Source organism: Dermatophagoides pteronyssinus, unplaced genomic scaffold (genome assembly GCF_027571235.1).
Source record: "Dermatophagoides pteronyssinus isolate colony J.1.1.1.1 unplaced genomic scaffold, Derpt_VIB-CSIC_2022.12 sq0016, whole genome shotgun sequence".
Lineage (NCBI taxonomy): Eukaryota > Metazoa > Arthropoda > Arachnida > Sarcoptiformes > Pyroglyphidae > Dermatophagoides > Dermatophagoides pteronyssinus.
The window spans coordinates 451,283-466,788 of NW_027461540.1; the positions used below are offsets into that span (position 1 = coordinate 451,283).

The 15,506-nt window shown below is 29.0% G+C and overlaps 7 protein-coding genes across 7 annotated transcripts; 2 read left to right on the plus strand and 5 right to left on the minus strand.

Moving 5' to 3' along the window:
• Nucleotides 1–377: 377 nt before the first annotated feature.
• Nucleotides 378–2,075, minus strand: LOC113796450 (uncharacterized). The gene is made up of 2 exons (XM_027346725.2): nucleotides 1,370–2,075; nucleotides 378–1,295 (listed from the first exon to the last, which is right to left on the minus strand). The coding sequence occupies exons 1-2, from the start codon at nucleotides 1,746–1,748 to the stop codon at nucleotides 394–396; spliced, it is 1,281 nt and encodes a 426-aa protein (XP_027202526.2). The 5' UTR covers nucleotides 1,749–2,075; the 3' UTR covers nucleotides 378–393.
• A 377-nt stretch (nucleotides 2,076–2,452) lies between these two features.
• On the minus strand, nucleotides 2,453–4,733 carry LOC142645621 (rab GTPase-binding effector protein 1-like). The gene is made up of 4 exons (XM_075822250.1): nucleotides 4,462–4,733; nucleotides 3,317–4,393; nucleotides 3,035–3,262; nucleotides 2,453–2,950 (listed from the first exon to the last, which is right to left on the minus strand). The coding sequence occupies exons 1-4, from the start codon at nucleotides 4,627–4,629 to the stop codon at nucleotides 2,783–2,785; spliced, it is 1,641 nt and encodes a 546-aa protein (XP_075678365.1). The 5' UTR covers nucleotides 4,630–4,733; the 3' UTR covers nucleotides 2,453–2,782.
• A 95-nt stretch (nucleotides 4,734–4,828) lies between these two features.
• LOC113796408 (uncharacterized) lies at nucleotides 4,829–7,803 on the minus strand. The gene is made up of 2 exons (XM_027346680.2): nucleotides 7,789–7,803; nucleotides 4,829–7,688 (listed from the first exon to the last, which is right to left on the minus strand). The coding sequence occupies exon 2, from the start codon at nucleotides 7,639–7,641 to the stop codon at nucleotides 4,858–4,860; it is 2,784 nt and encodes a 927-aa protein (XP_027202481.2). The 5' UTR covers nucleotides 7,642–7,688; nucleotides 7,789–7,803; the 3' UTR covers nucleotides 4,829–4,857.
• A 565-nt stretch (nucleotides 7,804–8,368) lies between these two features.
• On the plus strand, nucleotides 8,369–10,196 carry Atg101 (autophagy-related protein 101). The gene is made up of 5 exons (XM_027346689.2): nucleotides 8,369–8,884; nucleotides 8,966–9,043; nucleotides 9,114–9,633; nucleotides 9,702–9,883; nucleotides 9,944–10,196. The coding sequence occupies exons 1-5, from the start codon at nucleotides 8,855–8,857 to the stop codon at nucleotides 10,076–10,078; spliced, it is 945 nt and encodes a 314-aa protein (XP_027202490.1). The 5' UTR covers nucleotides 8,369–8,854; the 3' UTR covers nucleotides 10,079–10,196.
• Nucleotides 10,197–10,328: 132 nt separating this feature from the next.
• On the minus strand, nucleotides 10,329–11,931 carry LOC113796413 (ubiquitin domain-containing protein UBFD1-like). Its single transcript, XM_027346684.2, has 3 exons — nucleotides 11,699–11,931; nucleotides 10,879–11,633; nucleotides 10,329–10,815 (listed from the first exon to the last, which is right to left on the minus strand). Exons 1-3 carry the CDS (start codon nucleotides 11,715–11,717, stop codon nucleotides 10,462–10,464), a joined length of 1,128 nt encoding a protein of 375 aa, XP_027202485.1. The 5' UTR covers nucleotides 11,718–11,931; the 3' UTR covers nucleotides 10,329–10,461.
• A 90-nt stretch (nucleotides 11,932–12,021) lies between these two features.
• Nucleotides 12,022–13,050, plus strand: Sbds (SBDS ribosome maturation factor). The gene is made up of 3 exons (XM_027346693.2): nucleotides 12,022–12,293; nucleotides 12,359–12,848; nucleotides 12,914–13,050. Exons 1-3 carry the CDS (start codon nucleotides 12,169–12,171, stop codon nucleotides 13,034–13,036), a joined length of 738 nt encoding a protein of 245 aa, XP_027202494.1. The 5' UTR covers nucleotides 12,022–12,168; the 3' UTR covers nucleotides 13,037–13,050.
• A 120-nt stretch (nucleotides 13,051–13,170) lies between these two features.
• On the minus strand, nucleotides 13,171–15,230 carry LOC113796410 (transmembrane protein 185B). Its single transcript, XM_075822252.1, has 3 exons — nucleotides 14,927–15,230; nucleotides 13,767–14,857; nucleotides 13,171–13,700 (listed from the first exon to the last, which is right to left on the minus strand). Exons 1-3 carry the CDS (start codon nucleotides 14,962–14,964, stop codon nucleotides 13,315–13,317), a joined length of 1,515 nt encoding a protein of 504 aa, XP_075678367.1. The 5' UTR covers nucleotides 14,965–15,230; the 3' UTR covers nucleotides 13,171–13,314.
• Between the last annotated feature and the right edge of the window lie 276 nt (nucleotides 15,231–15,506).

Here is a 15,506-nt window from a genome sequence, read left to right on the forward strand (position 1 = left end):
ATGAGGCAAAAAATGATCCAGATTTTGGTTTTGGTTTTGTTAATTCATTTCCTTCTTTTTCTTTTCTTTGCATTTTCATGGCATATCCTTGAATGATTTTTTGAAAAGATTTTTCTTTTCGGTTTGACCTTATGTTTATCGTCTAGGTTTTTTTTCTCTCCCTATCCAAATCAATGCTGTTGACCCAATTGAACTTAAACCCAAACAAGCACACACACATCTGGTTCACGACAAAAAAAAATCCGATAAACATATTGATCGTGAGGTCAAAACTTTGATTTGACCTCGAAACCAAAAAACTGAAAACAGAAAATCGTCAATCTTGGGACTTTTTTTCGTTTGTGATCCTTATGATCTAACGGAGGGTTAATTTTTTTTTTAAATAATGATTTTTTAATAAGCAAAAGTAATCAAAAAAAGTAATAAAATTGTAAGAAAAAAATGAAAAAAATGACCAAATGTTAATAATGTAAAACCATTGATTGGTTGTTGACAAAATTCAGTTAACCCTTTGTTAATAATTTCATTCATATGTTCACAAGTTATAATTTGATATGTTTCATTTATATTTTTACGTATAGAATCAATAAAATTAAAATTTTGTTTGAGAATTTTTCCCACTGGTAATTTTAATATTTCTAAATTATCCCATTGATCAAGATAATTATCAACGGTATTTTTATGATCCTGTAGATTCAGATGTTTTGGTAGATCACAATCCAGATAATATCTAACCATAGACATTGTATAATTATATTCGGGGAATTTATTTACAACAATATCCGCAATAGATTGTTTAGCCGAGAGGCAAAAATCCGATGTAGCAATCGTTGTGACCAAATGTGAATCAAACATCCAAATCTGTATGATAACCATTGCAAATGTAATCAATATAAAACGTTTTAAACGATTATCATCATTGTTATCAATATAATGACCAAACAAAGCCAATATTAACCAATAAGCCGACATAAGGAATATATTCAATAGATTCATAAGGATTATGGACAAGGTTAACCATTGATATATTTGAAATGACCATTTCATACGTTGAATTTTTGTTTTATTTGTATAAAATTCTATTGTTTCGTTAAGGCGTTTCAGTAGATAATATTGTTGTTGATTGTTTGACAGCGATGTAGATTCTGGCGACGATGATAACGATGTTTCGATTGATGAATTAAGGGTTAATTTCATCTGATTTTGTAGATAATCATTCCAATTACGTAATGTTTGTTTTGAATTATTACTTGATTGAATAAATTCTTCAATTGTATTGCCTGTATCTCGGAATCCTTGATAAAAAAAACACAAAACGAAAGAAAAATTTAGAAATTTCAAAAAAGGGGAACCATTTGAAAAAAATTACCAAGATACATAAGGGTTAAACCAAAGATCAAAATCCCAATGGTAAAACAACCACAAATAATCATTAACCAACGACATGGTCGTTGTGTTTTGAATTTTTGTTTTTGCAATATTGTTGTCGATTTGGTTGTTCGAGAATTATATTCCAAATATCTCCATATAAACAGATAACAAATGTAAAAGAAAAATATTATTAATAAAACAAACAATGGTATGATGAATGTAATCAGCAATGAATTTAGATAGGATAAACGACCATAATCAAATGTTGTATTTGTCAATGGAATTAGGCCTTCATTGGTTAATTGTATATGTGGTATGGAATTGAAAATGATGACCATTTGAGAGATATTATAACCATTTGGATGTTCGTAATGCATTTTTTTTCAAAAAATGTTTTTTCACAATTGAAAATCTTTATGCGAATGAATTGAACTGGGGAAAAAAAAGTTTCTTAATTGGAAAAAAGAAGAAGAAAAAAACGGATTTTAATGGGTTAAATGTTTTTTTTCTCGCTCATTTGATCGATGCAACTTTGGTCTATCAATCATCAAGCTGATTGATCAATTCAATTACCATCAACAGAAAAAAATGATGCTTCTTTTGAACGTCAATATTGAACAAAAAGTTACTGATTATGGTGATAAACGAAATTGATTGATTGATTGATTTGCTAACTGATAAAAAGAAATACTGATACCGAACATCATTATAATGATAATGAGAAAAAATCAAAGGAAAATATCTTTCTATAATCAATGTCTGTCTGTGTTTGAATAACTAAACATTCGTTTGTTTTTGTTTTTTTGTTCATTTTTTCCGTTCATTTTTGTTTTGTTTGTCACCCCACATTCAAATATCAATGCATCATCATCACATTCCTATTTGATCAATCAATCAATTGATTGATTGATTGATCGATTGCTTCGATTTGAATGAAATTGAATCCAGCCAACAAAAAAAAAAACGTAGATTGTTTTTTTCCATCAATCATTTCACACTATGATAATTGATTGACTGACTGTGGTGACATTTTCATCGAATGAAATTTTCCCTTTAAAAAAAATTTTTTTACAAACAAAAAAAACAAAAACCACCCACACCTCACCAAGGTGTAATAATTTTATTTTTTCATTTCAATTTCTTCTTGGTTTGACAATGAAAACAAAACAACGATGAAATCCAGTTAGTCATCGAATTCGATGCAAAACAGAAAACAAAAAAACAAAAATTTTAAACAAACAAAAAAAATTGACTTAGAAACTTGTTTGTTGCTGAAATTAATCAATCAATTCTCTCCATGGATGAAAGTAAAGGGTTAATTGATTAATTATAATGATCACAAGTTTGCTGGCTTTGATATTGGATTTTTTTCCGTTCCAGGTTTGTTTTGACTTTTTTCTCGCTAGTTATTTCACGTTGGACTTTGTGGTGCTTCATTTACAAACCAACAAGCAGTTTGATTATCCAATAATGTATGACATACTTGACAAACTTTAAATGTACGCATTTTAGGTCCACTACGTATCGATTTTGAACAACATTCATGACAAAATATTCGTCCACAATGTGAACAATTTATCTACGTTTGGTTTTTGATTGGGAAAAAATAACATTGAAATTAGTTTCACGGGGTTAAAAGTTTCATTTGAAAATTACAATTTACCTTTTCCTTTCGTGAATGAAATGATTTTTTACAACCATTACATTCGCTGATATCATCTTCATGTTGCCATCGAACTTCAGTATCTGATTGTCTAATTTTTTCCAATTGTACTTGTAATGATTGTGATAATTTAACAAAATCACGTTGTACTTGTTCAGAATTATCTAGATCTATTTGTAGACTTTGTACTTTGGCACGTAATGTTGCTAAATCCGTTTCGGATTTTGTCTGGAAAAAATTTACAAAAAAAATTACAAAATTTTACAAAAAAACTTTACATACCTTAATCGCTGTTAATTCATTAACTTTTTCCTCTAATTTCCTGATACGATTTGATGATTGTAATGATAAATCATTGAAATTATTTTTCAATAAATCCAATTCTACTTGTAATTCATCATTTTGTTTTCTTTTTTCCATTAATTCCGATTCAAATTTTTGTACTTTTGCTGAAAGAATTTCATTTTCATGTGAAAAATTTTCTTCAATATTCTCTCGGGATTGTTGTTCACCAATTAATTGTTCTTTTAAGAACATATTTTCCGAACGTAATGTTTCTTCTAAATGTTCACGATTATAAATTGCTTGTATAAGATTTTCACGTAATTGTAAACAATAAAATTGTAATGATTCTTGATCTTCGGGTAATGATATTGATTCGGATGATAATTCTTGTGATTTTTTTAAATGACGACCTAACAATTTTTCATTATCCATTGCTAAACGTTGAATTTCTTTTTTCAATAATTCAATCTGACCGATCAAATCCGCAACTAAATCATTTGCACGTTTTTCCATTTTATTAAATTTTATAATCATTTTTTCAACATTTTGACGACCATAATCTACCTGTGTGCTTAATTCTTTAATATTATTTTCAAAACATTTTGTTTCATCAATATATTTTTCTTCCAATTCCGTACGGAATGTTTGTTCTTTTTTCAAATCATCTTTTAATTGTTTTTGTATTTTTTCATATTGTACAATTTTTAAATTTAAAACTGCTTCACGATATTGTATATCTTGTAGTTGTATTTCATAATTATTACACATTTCACAGGCCATTGTATTTTTTCGATTATTATTACCACCAACACTACTACTATTGATCGATGAAATCGGTGATTGATTTTGAATTGTTTGAACATTTATTATTGATTTATCAACAATGGATGAAGGCGATACAGATGGTGAATGTAGATAAGATTTAGTAGCTGGTTGTTGTTGTTGCCTTGATGATGATGATGAATCTGTGGCCGTTGATGACGATGATGATGACGATGAAGATGACGATGAAGACGACGATGAGGAATCTTCAGTTTTCGATGATTGTTCGGGATCAACAGATAACTGTTTGGACTGATGGATGATCATTAGGTTAAAAGCAAAGATAAAAATACCACCGAAAACATTGAAAATATTCTTACCGGTAATGTTTCATCATTCTGATGATTCTGATCCGGATTTTCAATGACATTTAGTGATTCGGGTTGTTCATCGACTGCTGCTGGCTCTGCTGTTTTTGTTGCATCATCATTTTCAATGTTTTCTGGTATCAATTCTGCTGATGATGTGGTGGTGGTCGTCGATGCCATAATCAATATTTTAAACGGTAAATTTAAAAACAAAAACAAAACAAAAAAAATTCAATTTTATTCTCGAAAAATGATGCTCATTGCTGATTGTCATATGATTTCTTAATAACAAATACTTCTTTTTGAACCGTTCATAATAAACGTTACATAGTTTTTTTTTGAAAATTTCAAATTTATTGGCGCGAAAAATTTTTAACAAAAAAAAAATTTGTAATTTGATTATCATCATTATGGTTGTTGTTTTGAACTTGGAATGTTTGACTTTGATGTTGATGACGATGCTAATGATGATGTTGATGGTCCAGGTTGTTGCGATTGCGATTGTGATTGCGATTGTTGTTCTGTGATTTGTGATTTATGTTTTATTTCACTACGATCATTTAAATCTTGATAATAACCATAATCATTAATAATTTGTATTATTGATTCTTTTGTTGTATGATTTAATGTTGGTGATAAAAACATTTTTATTGTTGAAAATGATACCCAACGATCCATTTTCCTACGGCCACTATACAGTATTAATTGATCAGCATATTCAGCATATTTACGTATAAGTTCTTTTGCCATTGAATTCAATATTTCAATTGCATCCCTAGTGATCATCATTTTTGGTTGATTAATAATAATATTATTATTTTCATTATGATTAATAATTGTATGAAACATTTTATGTATAAATCTTCTTAATTGACGATTTGGTATTGATAAACGTCTCATTAATGGTCCATGATATTTTTTCCTTCTTTTTCGTTTTGTTTGTTGTTGTTGTTTGGAAATCTGTTTTGGTATTTTTCCCGTACTTTTTTGTCGATCCAATGATGATGCGGACGGTGCTTTTAGTGGTGGTAATGGCGATCCTGCTGCTGATGATGATCCTGATGATAATGATGATGTTGATGGTGATATCGATGCTGATTCTGATTCGGATGTTCGTGGTGTTATCGATATCGATGATGATGATGATGAATCGGATTCGGATTCTGATTCGGATGACGATGGTACTTGTTTTGGTTGTGGTAATTTCGATTTTGATTTCGATTTCGATGATGATGGTCTTGGTGGCAGCGATGTCGATGCTGATGATGCCGATGTCGATGCTGATGATTCCGATGTCGATGCTGATGATGGTGACATTGGCGGCGGTAGTGATATCGGTGGCGATCTTCGCCGTCGTTGCTGCTGTTGTTGTTGATCAACACTTTTACCAATCGATTTATGTCTTCGATCTGTTGGTGATCGAATTTTTGGTACACTTAATCTTTTTCTACTACTACCACTACTACTATCAGATCTTCTAATACCACTACCACTATCAGATCTCAAAATACCACTACCACTACTACAACTTTTTTTAAAATCATCCATTTGTTGTTTACGAAACCAATTTTTATCATGTTTTTCTACTTGTATCATTTTTGGTTCATTTTTTACAGAAGATAAATTTCTTACTTTTGATAATTTAAATTGTAAATTAAATTCATTAATAATTTTTTCCAATTTTTCCATATCTGTTATTGTTGGTGATGGTAGTGGTGGTGTTTTTGTTGTTGGCCTTATTGTTGGTAATAAATTTGCTCTCATTTCATTTTCATATTCTTCGGATGATGATATACGATCGATTCTTCTACGACGACCACCACCAGTAAATGAATGTTGTTGTTCATAACTAGCTAAATGTTTTAATAATTCATTTTTTCTTTCAGCTGTTTCACTATCAGTTTCAAATGATGCTAATTGTCGTAAACCATGTTCCGGATCATAATCATCATCCAATTGATCAATATCTTGTAAACTTTTAAATATTAAACTTCTTTTTGGTTGATTTGTTCTTTTTTTAGATTTTTTTCTATTCTTTGATTTTAATGTTTCGGTTGATATTGCTGCTGCTGTTTTCAATTCATCATTTGATTTTACACGACGATTTGGTGCAAATGATTTATGTCGTAATGAACCATCCACACTTGTTATTGGATTACTTGATTTTCCTAAAAATTCTGATTCTGATGATGATGATGTTGATGATGTTGATGATTTTTGTTGTTGTAATTTCATCATTTCATCTTCTTCACGTTGTCTTGTTGAATCAAATTCAGCATCATTTTTTAACATTTTTTCTCTTAACAAACGATCATGTTCATAAATTTGAATTTTTATGGAAATTTTTTCAGTTTTTTTCGAATTTATATCATCGAGTTGTTGTTGTTGTTGTTTCGAGGTTGATGGTGAAGATTTTCTCAGATTATCATCTTGTTTCGATGGTTGTGGTATTTTACCATTAATTTTTTCATCATCGCCCAATGGTAATGATGATACTGATGTTGATTCAAATTCCATTGATGGATGCCAAATTTTTCTTTGATATTTTATCGTTAATAATGGTTCAGAATTCGATGGTGATGGTTGCTGTTTCGATTGTGATTGTGATGGTGGCGATAGTGATGGACTACTATCACTACTACTATCACTATTATTCGAAAAATCACTCAATATTAATGTTGGTGCTTCCGATATACGCATACGATGTGTTGGTAATCTTGATTGATTATCATCTTGATGCATTATTGTTGGTGATAGTGGTTGTTGAGATTTTTGTTGCTGTTGTTGTTGTTGTTGTGGAATTGATCTTGATCTAGTTTTACTTTTTGATGATGATAATAATAATGTTGATAACATACCTTTTAATGGTTGATAACCTAAATCATCATCAAAACGTTCTGGACTTGACCAAAATTCTGAACCTTTTCGTAATGATGATTGTTGTTGTTGTTGTTGTTCAGGTGTTGATAATGATGATGCTGTTGATGACATTGATGTTTGTACATCCGAATTCATTGGTGAATCTAATATCAATGTTGATGCATTTGATATACGTATTGGACGTTTAGTAACAAAACTAAATGATCGATCTTGTTGTTTTTTTATAATAAAATCTTCCAATTCATAGTTTGGTGTTTCATCAATTTTTTTATTTGTCATTGTTGTTGTTTTTGGTACATTTTCTTTCGACATTTTTTTTCTGATTGATCAATTGATTGATTGATTGATACGATTCTTCTCTGTGCGAAAACACGACAAACGAAAAACGAAAATAGAAAAAATTAACAGCCGAAAATCATTTCAGAATCAAAAATGTTTTATAATGAAAATTCAACAAACCAAAATTCGAAAATTAAACGAAAATTTGATTTAATTTAGTTAATCGAATCATTATAATTATAATGAGATTTTACCAATTTAGTCAAACAAGATAAACATTGGGTTGGTTTATGTCGAAATAGCTTTCGAATGTTTGTGACAATAGTCGCGTCCATGGTTCGAATCCTGATACCTGTGTTTTTTAGTGTGAAAAAAAATTATTTCCCGAAAAAAAACCCAAATTAACCAACCAAAGGCAGATTACAGCTCCAAAATTGTTCTACAAATTTCCTGACAATGTTTGGCGTTCCCTAAATCTGCAAAATTAACAAACAAAAAATGTATCTTTCGCTATGTTTCATTTGTTGCTTTGAATGAAAATTCTCATTGATAGCCGTTTGGAACACGCTAGATACATTACATTTATTTTCAGAAAAATGTTTACTGTTTTTTGCTCTAAATTCTAATTTTTGATTTCTAATTTCCCCTTGCCAATCATCAATCAATCAATCAATTTGTTTTACGAAATCCAAAAAAAAAATTGAAAAAATCAAAAATCGAATGTTTTTTTTTAATTTTCGTTCCACGTCTATTTAAACAGCAAAAGTATCGTTTGGATCGATTTAGCATCTTTTTGATCATCATCAAAAGAAAAGAAAGTCATCATCATCGAGTATCCAAATGCAAATTTCAATTTCTCTTCTCTTCCAAACAACGCATACAACCAACGCTATATAGAGTTTTCTCCATTAAATTTATATAGATGTTTGGTGGTAGTTTTAAAAGAGAAAAATCAAATGAATAAGAGCGAACAGCAACAACAACAAACAAAAAAAAACAACAAAAACAAAAATTGAAACGCGTGATGTTCTCGCATGGTGGTGTTGATAGTAGTTTTTGTGTTTTTTTCTTCTTCATTTCGATCATTTGGTTTTTCTCGTTCATCGAAAAGAATTTCCAAAAAATTCTCAAAATTATCGATTGAAAAATTGCACTGATTCCATTTTGGTTGTGTTAAAATTTTTTTTCAACGTTTTGTTTGTTTGTCTTCAATTAACCCTCTTCTCTCCTATCTCTCTCTCGAACGATGAATGCACATTCTACATCATTTGAATTTGTAAGTGAATTTTCTTGCTAATTCTTTTCCCTTCTGATTTTGATTTCGAATGTTTTTTTTGTTTGTTTATTTCAACAAAAGACTTGCCTAGGTAAACGTATCCATGAAATTGTATCAGCCATTTTTCATTCTGTGATTTTTAATCGATGTTTTGGAAAGGTTTGTTTGTTTGTGAGATGAAAAATGATAGAAAAAATTTAATGTTTTGTTTTTGTTTTTGTTCATTTAGTTTCAATATAATCAAGAAAATTCCTATTCAATTGGTACATTAGGTTTTGAAGAAGTTGTCTGTGATTTTATTGATTTTACCTATATACGTGTTGCATCAATTGAGCTAACAAAAAATGTTAATAATCAAATTAAAAGATTTGTTGATGAATTACGGGCATTAAATAATCAATATTCAAATTCTGCCAATATTATTAATGCTACCAATTCTGCTGCTTCAGCTGTCAATCAAACAACCACCACTGGTCATCATCGACCATCATCTGCATTATTCAATAATTTAGATATTTCCGGAGAAAATTCTAAACATCATCATCACCAGCAACATTCACATCAACAACATCATCATAATAAAAAAACACAAAGACATTCATTATCATCATTATATTCAACAACAACAACAACATCAACAGCAACTGGTAGCATTAGTTTAGAATTTCTATTGAAAAGTAATAATCGTTTATTTGTATTGGATACATTAATTTGGGATGTTTGGACATTGAAAATTAATTGTTTAAAAGGTATGCTCAATTGATTGATTGTTTGATTTGTTAGTTGATTAAATTTTTTATTTCCTAAAAATGTTTAGATGGCTTAAATGAATCAATTTTCAATAAAACAAGCATTGAAGATCAATTATTTGATAAAATATCATCGATTGTATCGATTGTAAATCAACCGAATGCCTTTCTACCTACAATGCCTTCCGAATCTGAATTGGATAATGTATTTGATACAAGTTATCCGGATATTCAACCATATAATTTTAAGGTAAAATTCTTTCAAACTTAAATTCCTTAACCCTTATTTAACTTTTACTCTTTTACAAAGATCTCATACAAAGTTGGTGGAAAAGATTCAAATGATGCACGTACAAGTGGATCATCGGAAAAAGGTTTTGGACAAATGTTAGGACAACCTGGACAGGAAAGATTAAGAAAATTATTTGAAAAACTTTCACTTTGAAAATCATCGTATCACAATAAACAACAACCACAAAAAACGACGTAATAGGAATTTTGTTTTGTTTCTCTCACTTTTTTTCTTAAAAAAAATTAAATTTAATTAATCAATTTTGTTTTCATTTTTTCTAGTTTTTTTTGTTTTGTTTTTCTGTTTGATTTTCTCGTTTTTGTTTTTTTCTTTTTCATTCATTCATCATGATGTTTATAGCGGTAGTGAAGTTCCCAAAATAAAATAAAATTACAAAAAAAAATTTTCATTTAAAAAATTTTTATTTTATTCAATTTTGTTCATTGATAAAACAATAAATATTCTTTGTTTGTTTGTTTCCAGGTATAATTTCTTTTCCCGACGATGATTGCATGATTTTTCTGTCATTTTTTTGTTCAACTATTCAATATAACTGTTTTAATTGCTCGAACATATTGTGCCGGTACCCAATACAACCAAATTTTTGAACCTTCAGTTGTACCAATTTGTAAGGCCATAATATGATATTGTTGATGATCTAAAATTGGTTCACTAATCACAGATTTTATTTGAGTCATCTGAATTTTTTGTGTTCGTTCTTTGGTTGATATCCAAACTTCATCCTGTTCCAATTTGAATGTCATACGAACTTTATTGCCAAATTTATTTAACATTCCTGTTAATGGTTCCAATGGTAATGGACAATCTTCACCAATCCAACCGGACATAACCTGTTCAGGTAATCCTTTATCGATAATATTTTTATGTTGCTAAAAAACAAAAACAACAAAAAGTTTTAAACAAATCTCAAACACACCACCAAACAAACAAACCTTTTGCTGACATAATGGTTCTTTAGTTGGAACAGGTTCTTTAATTTCTTTTACAATTGAATCTTTTGTTACGGATGATACAGCCAAAATATCTGTTGCTTTCGAACCAATCATCATAACTTTAACACCATTTTTTATACCACATTCTTTTAATGTTTTCGTATCGGATAAATTTCCTTTATAACAAAGTTTTTGTGAATTATGATTGACTGAGGTAAGTTTTTGTAGATGATTTTTCAATATCGAAATTGTATCATTCAAATCTTGTGTAATATCAAATATTTCTTTTGCATAAACAACTTTAAATGTAACAGGTTCTTTTTCTTGTTTTTTCAATGTTTGTTGTTCTTTTGAATTACTACTATCATCCTCATTATCAACAGTATTCTGGCCACTCAGATCGATAATATTCATTGTTTCTTCATCGTTCATTTCTATTACTTTATTATCATCATTATTGTTCGATTCTTCGTTCACTGATAAACATTGTGATGGAGATGATGTTGAACCATCAGAAATCTGATCAAATGTTCTTTTTATAGCTGCTTTGTTATTATTATTATTATTATTATTATTTAAAAGATCATCGGTTGAATCATTTCGTATCGTACTACTAGTCCATTGCATTGATTCTTCCTGTTGTATAACATCTGGGGTGGTGGTGGTAGTTGATGGATTTGATTTCGAAATATTTTCTTCTTCGCCATCAACATTTTCCTGTGTATTATTTACACCATTATCTGATGTTTGTTTATCTATTTAACGGAATGGGAAAAATTAGAAAATTCAAAAACGAAAAAACAAAAAAAAACATTCAAACCTGATTCATCTAAAGTCATTTTTTGCTTGTGTTTTCCCAAGATTAATTATTACGGATTTCTTTTCAACTGAATAACCTCACTAAATAAGTAAATTATCATAAACACAGCAGCTGTTATTGTTGGCTTGCAAAACAAAAAAACACAAACAAAAAAAACAAAATTAGAAAATCAGAAAAAGAAATTACGACGAAACAATCAATAATAAAAAAAAATAACCGTCAGAAGAAATTTTTGTTGTTTTTGTTTTTTGTTTCAATAACAAACATTCATTCATAAATGACGATACCGATGATTTTCGTTCAATGTTTATGGAAATTTTCCACGCTCGTTTTTTTTAAGTGAAAAAAAAGATTTTGGTGAATTTCAACATCGTCATCATTCATTCATTGCCAATGATCATTTTGACAATTTGAATTGAATTTGAAGAATTTTTACTTTGGAAAATTTGAAAAACTTAAGCAGCAAACAAATGATTAAAACACCTACAAATCAACAACGGCTAACGAATGTAGCCATTGTTCGAATGAAAAAATGTGGTCAACGTTTTGAAATTGCTTGCTATAAAAATAAAGTCGTTTCTTATCGTGATAAAATGTAATTATTTTTCAAATTATTTTCTGTTTTGTAAAATAATTAATTTGTTCTTTTTTTTAAAACAGCGAAAAAGATATTGATGAAGTTTTACAAACACCGGTTGTATTTGTAAATGTTTCCAAAGGACAAGTTGCAAAAAAAGAAGATCTACTGAAATGTTTTCAAACTGATGATCATTTGAAATGTTGTTTGGAAATTTTAAATAAAGGTGAATTACAAATAAGCGAAAAAGAACGTCATCATCAATTGGAATCAACATTCAAAGATATTGCTACAATTATTGCGGATAAATGTGTAAATCCGGAAACAAAACGACCATATCCAGTTGGTATGATTGAAAAATCGATGCGTCAAATACATGTATCGGTTAAACCAAATCGTACATCAAAACAACAGGCATTGGAAATAATACCACAACTGAAAAAAGTTATTCAAATTGAACGTGCACAAATGAAATTAAGAGTTTTAACAAATAAAAAAAATAAATCCAAAATGAAAGAATTTATTTGTAATTTGGAAGAAGAAAATCATTTGGATGATGGTATTATCGAAATGGTAAGTTTTCTTTTTTTTCTCTTCCAAAATTATTTCACTGAAAGATTTTTTTTTATTTCCAAAAGATTTTCACAACAGATCCTGGAAATTATCGTTCAATCGATCAATTGGTTAACAGTACACCAAAATCTGAACTACATGTTCTTATGTTACAGGAAACTGTTGAAGGTGATACTGGTATTGATTAAACAACACGAAAAACAGGAGTTTTCAAAACATTCTTGTGTTTATTTCAGTCAAATGTTTTTTTTCATGCAAAATAAAATTGAAAAACAAAAGAAAAGAATAAGAGAAAAACAACAACTACTATTTACATTCATGATTTTTGCATTTTTTTTTTTTTTTTGAATGCAAAACTCCACACACACCATACACATTTTTTTCACTTTGTACAAGCTCTGAATCGATGTGAAAATTATTGAAACATAAAAAAACCCCTTTGATAATGATAATTGATATGATGAGATCAATCAGGTATATCTAAACGTAATAGATTCGGTATAATAAATTCAGTTGGTTGTTTTGTAATTGTTGATTTTTTTGAAAATTTTTTTCCATTTTTCTTTTTATTATTATTCATAGCTGAAGAAGAAGAATCGGTTGCATCATAATCCAGATTATTCACCTGTATTAAACCATTTGATGATTGTGTTAGATTTGTACGTTCATTTTGTTGTTCATTAACATTGTTAGCAGTATTATTAGCAGCAGCAGCGTTATTAATTTCCAATGAATTTGGTGATGATGATGATAGAATTCCATCTAAATTATATGAAATATTTGCATATTCACGTAAACAAGGACATAGGATCAAGAGAAATGAACAAAAATCTTTACGCATTCCAAACCACCCTGTATTGGGGAAAAAAAAGAAAAATTAACAAACTTGAATAGGAAAAACAGGTTAACCACACTTACATAGATTACCACCTTTTGAACTGAATGACATACAAATCAATATTGATAATGTAAAATATAATGGTATACAAATGGAAAAATAATCCATATCGAATGAATATTGTGTAACAAAAAATGATGGTGATTGTGTTGATATTGTCATTTTTAATGGTTGATGTTGATGATTTATTTGACCAATGGTCGATGGTTGTTGTTGTAGTTGATCAACAACATTCGTACCAATTGTAACAAGATTATCATCAGTATTTTGAGCAGAATTTTGTTGTTGTTGTTGAATATGCGAATAAATATGAATCATATTAAAGGTTCCATATTGATTCGATGACGATGATGGATCACTCAACAGACCGGTGTTATAAAAGTGACCACCACCATTACCATTACCATTGTTAATAACATTGTTAATACGAAATTCTTTTGAATCTAATTTACTTGATAGCAGGACGAAAAATATCAATAATGGTAATACGATCAATATGTATGCAATTGCTGTATAAAAACTTGCTTTACGTTGTTCTAATGATACTTCAGGTGTATGAAATAATATAACAGCAAATATTAATGCATATAGAACGCCAATAATTGCTAAACATAATAGAATCCATAAAGGCACAAATACAACAACCCATGACCAAATAATAAAACGATCCAAACGTAATGCAATAAATATAAATTGTAATATATTTACTGAACAGAATAATTCTAATTCAAAATCACGTTCATTTTTTAATGACCAAATTGATACGGCAACCGATAATAATGATATTGATATTAATGGTATAAATGTTAATGTCCAAAAATGACGATCCGATTCTAATTTATCACAAACTAATAATTCAAACATTAATAATAATAATTGTAATGAAAGACTGATTAACATTGATTTAAAATGAGTATATGATGATTCGGATAGACGATATTCTGGATTGAAAATCCAAACAATAATACCAATTAATGCACCGAAAATAACTAAAAATTTCCATATCCATAATGGTGTGAATATTAACCACCATGAGATCATAATTGTTTGATCTAAACGCAGTGCAAATAATATTGAAAATATTAACAATGATGTATAGACGACAAATTTACTGTAAAGCAAGAAAAGAAATCAATGAAATGTTCGAAATGACAAGAATATGCTTATAATGGACATTTACCTGGAATTAAAATCCTGAAACAATTTCTGGCAATTCATTTTTGATTGTTTTGTTTTGTTTTCAGTTTTTTTTCGTTCGGTTTTGATTCATTAAGAATTCATTCAAGTTCCATTTGTGATTCTCGGTGGTTATCGATACAAACAAACAAACGAAAAAATCTTTTAAATCATTTCAAAAAAATGGATGAAAAAATTGAACAAAATTGAAACCGCGAAAATGGTTGAATCAAACAAAAAAAAAACAGAAAACCAGATGATAATTTGAACCCAAAATGAATTTTATATTTACAAACATTGAACTCAAGTTGGAAGGAAAAGATGAGCTCACCAAAAACAAAAGCAAAAACATGGAAAACATTTTTTTTTTTTGGATCCAAAACGGTCAAAAGATGGCAGCATGGAAAAAATGGGCCAAACATTCGATTTTCACGAATTTTTTGAAAATTGGCTTTATCGCGATTTTTCATTTTCTCACTTGACAATGTCCAATGTCCAATGTCCAAAATTGATCGATTTTATTTTTTTGGTGAATCCTAATCATTCGATTCGATTTGAAATGAATCACACTTGTTTACATGAAA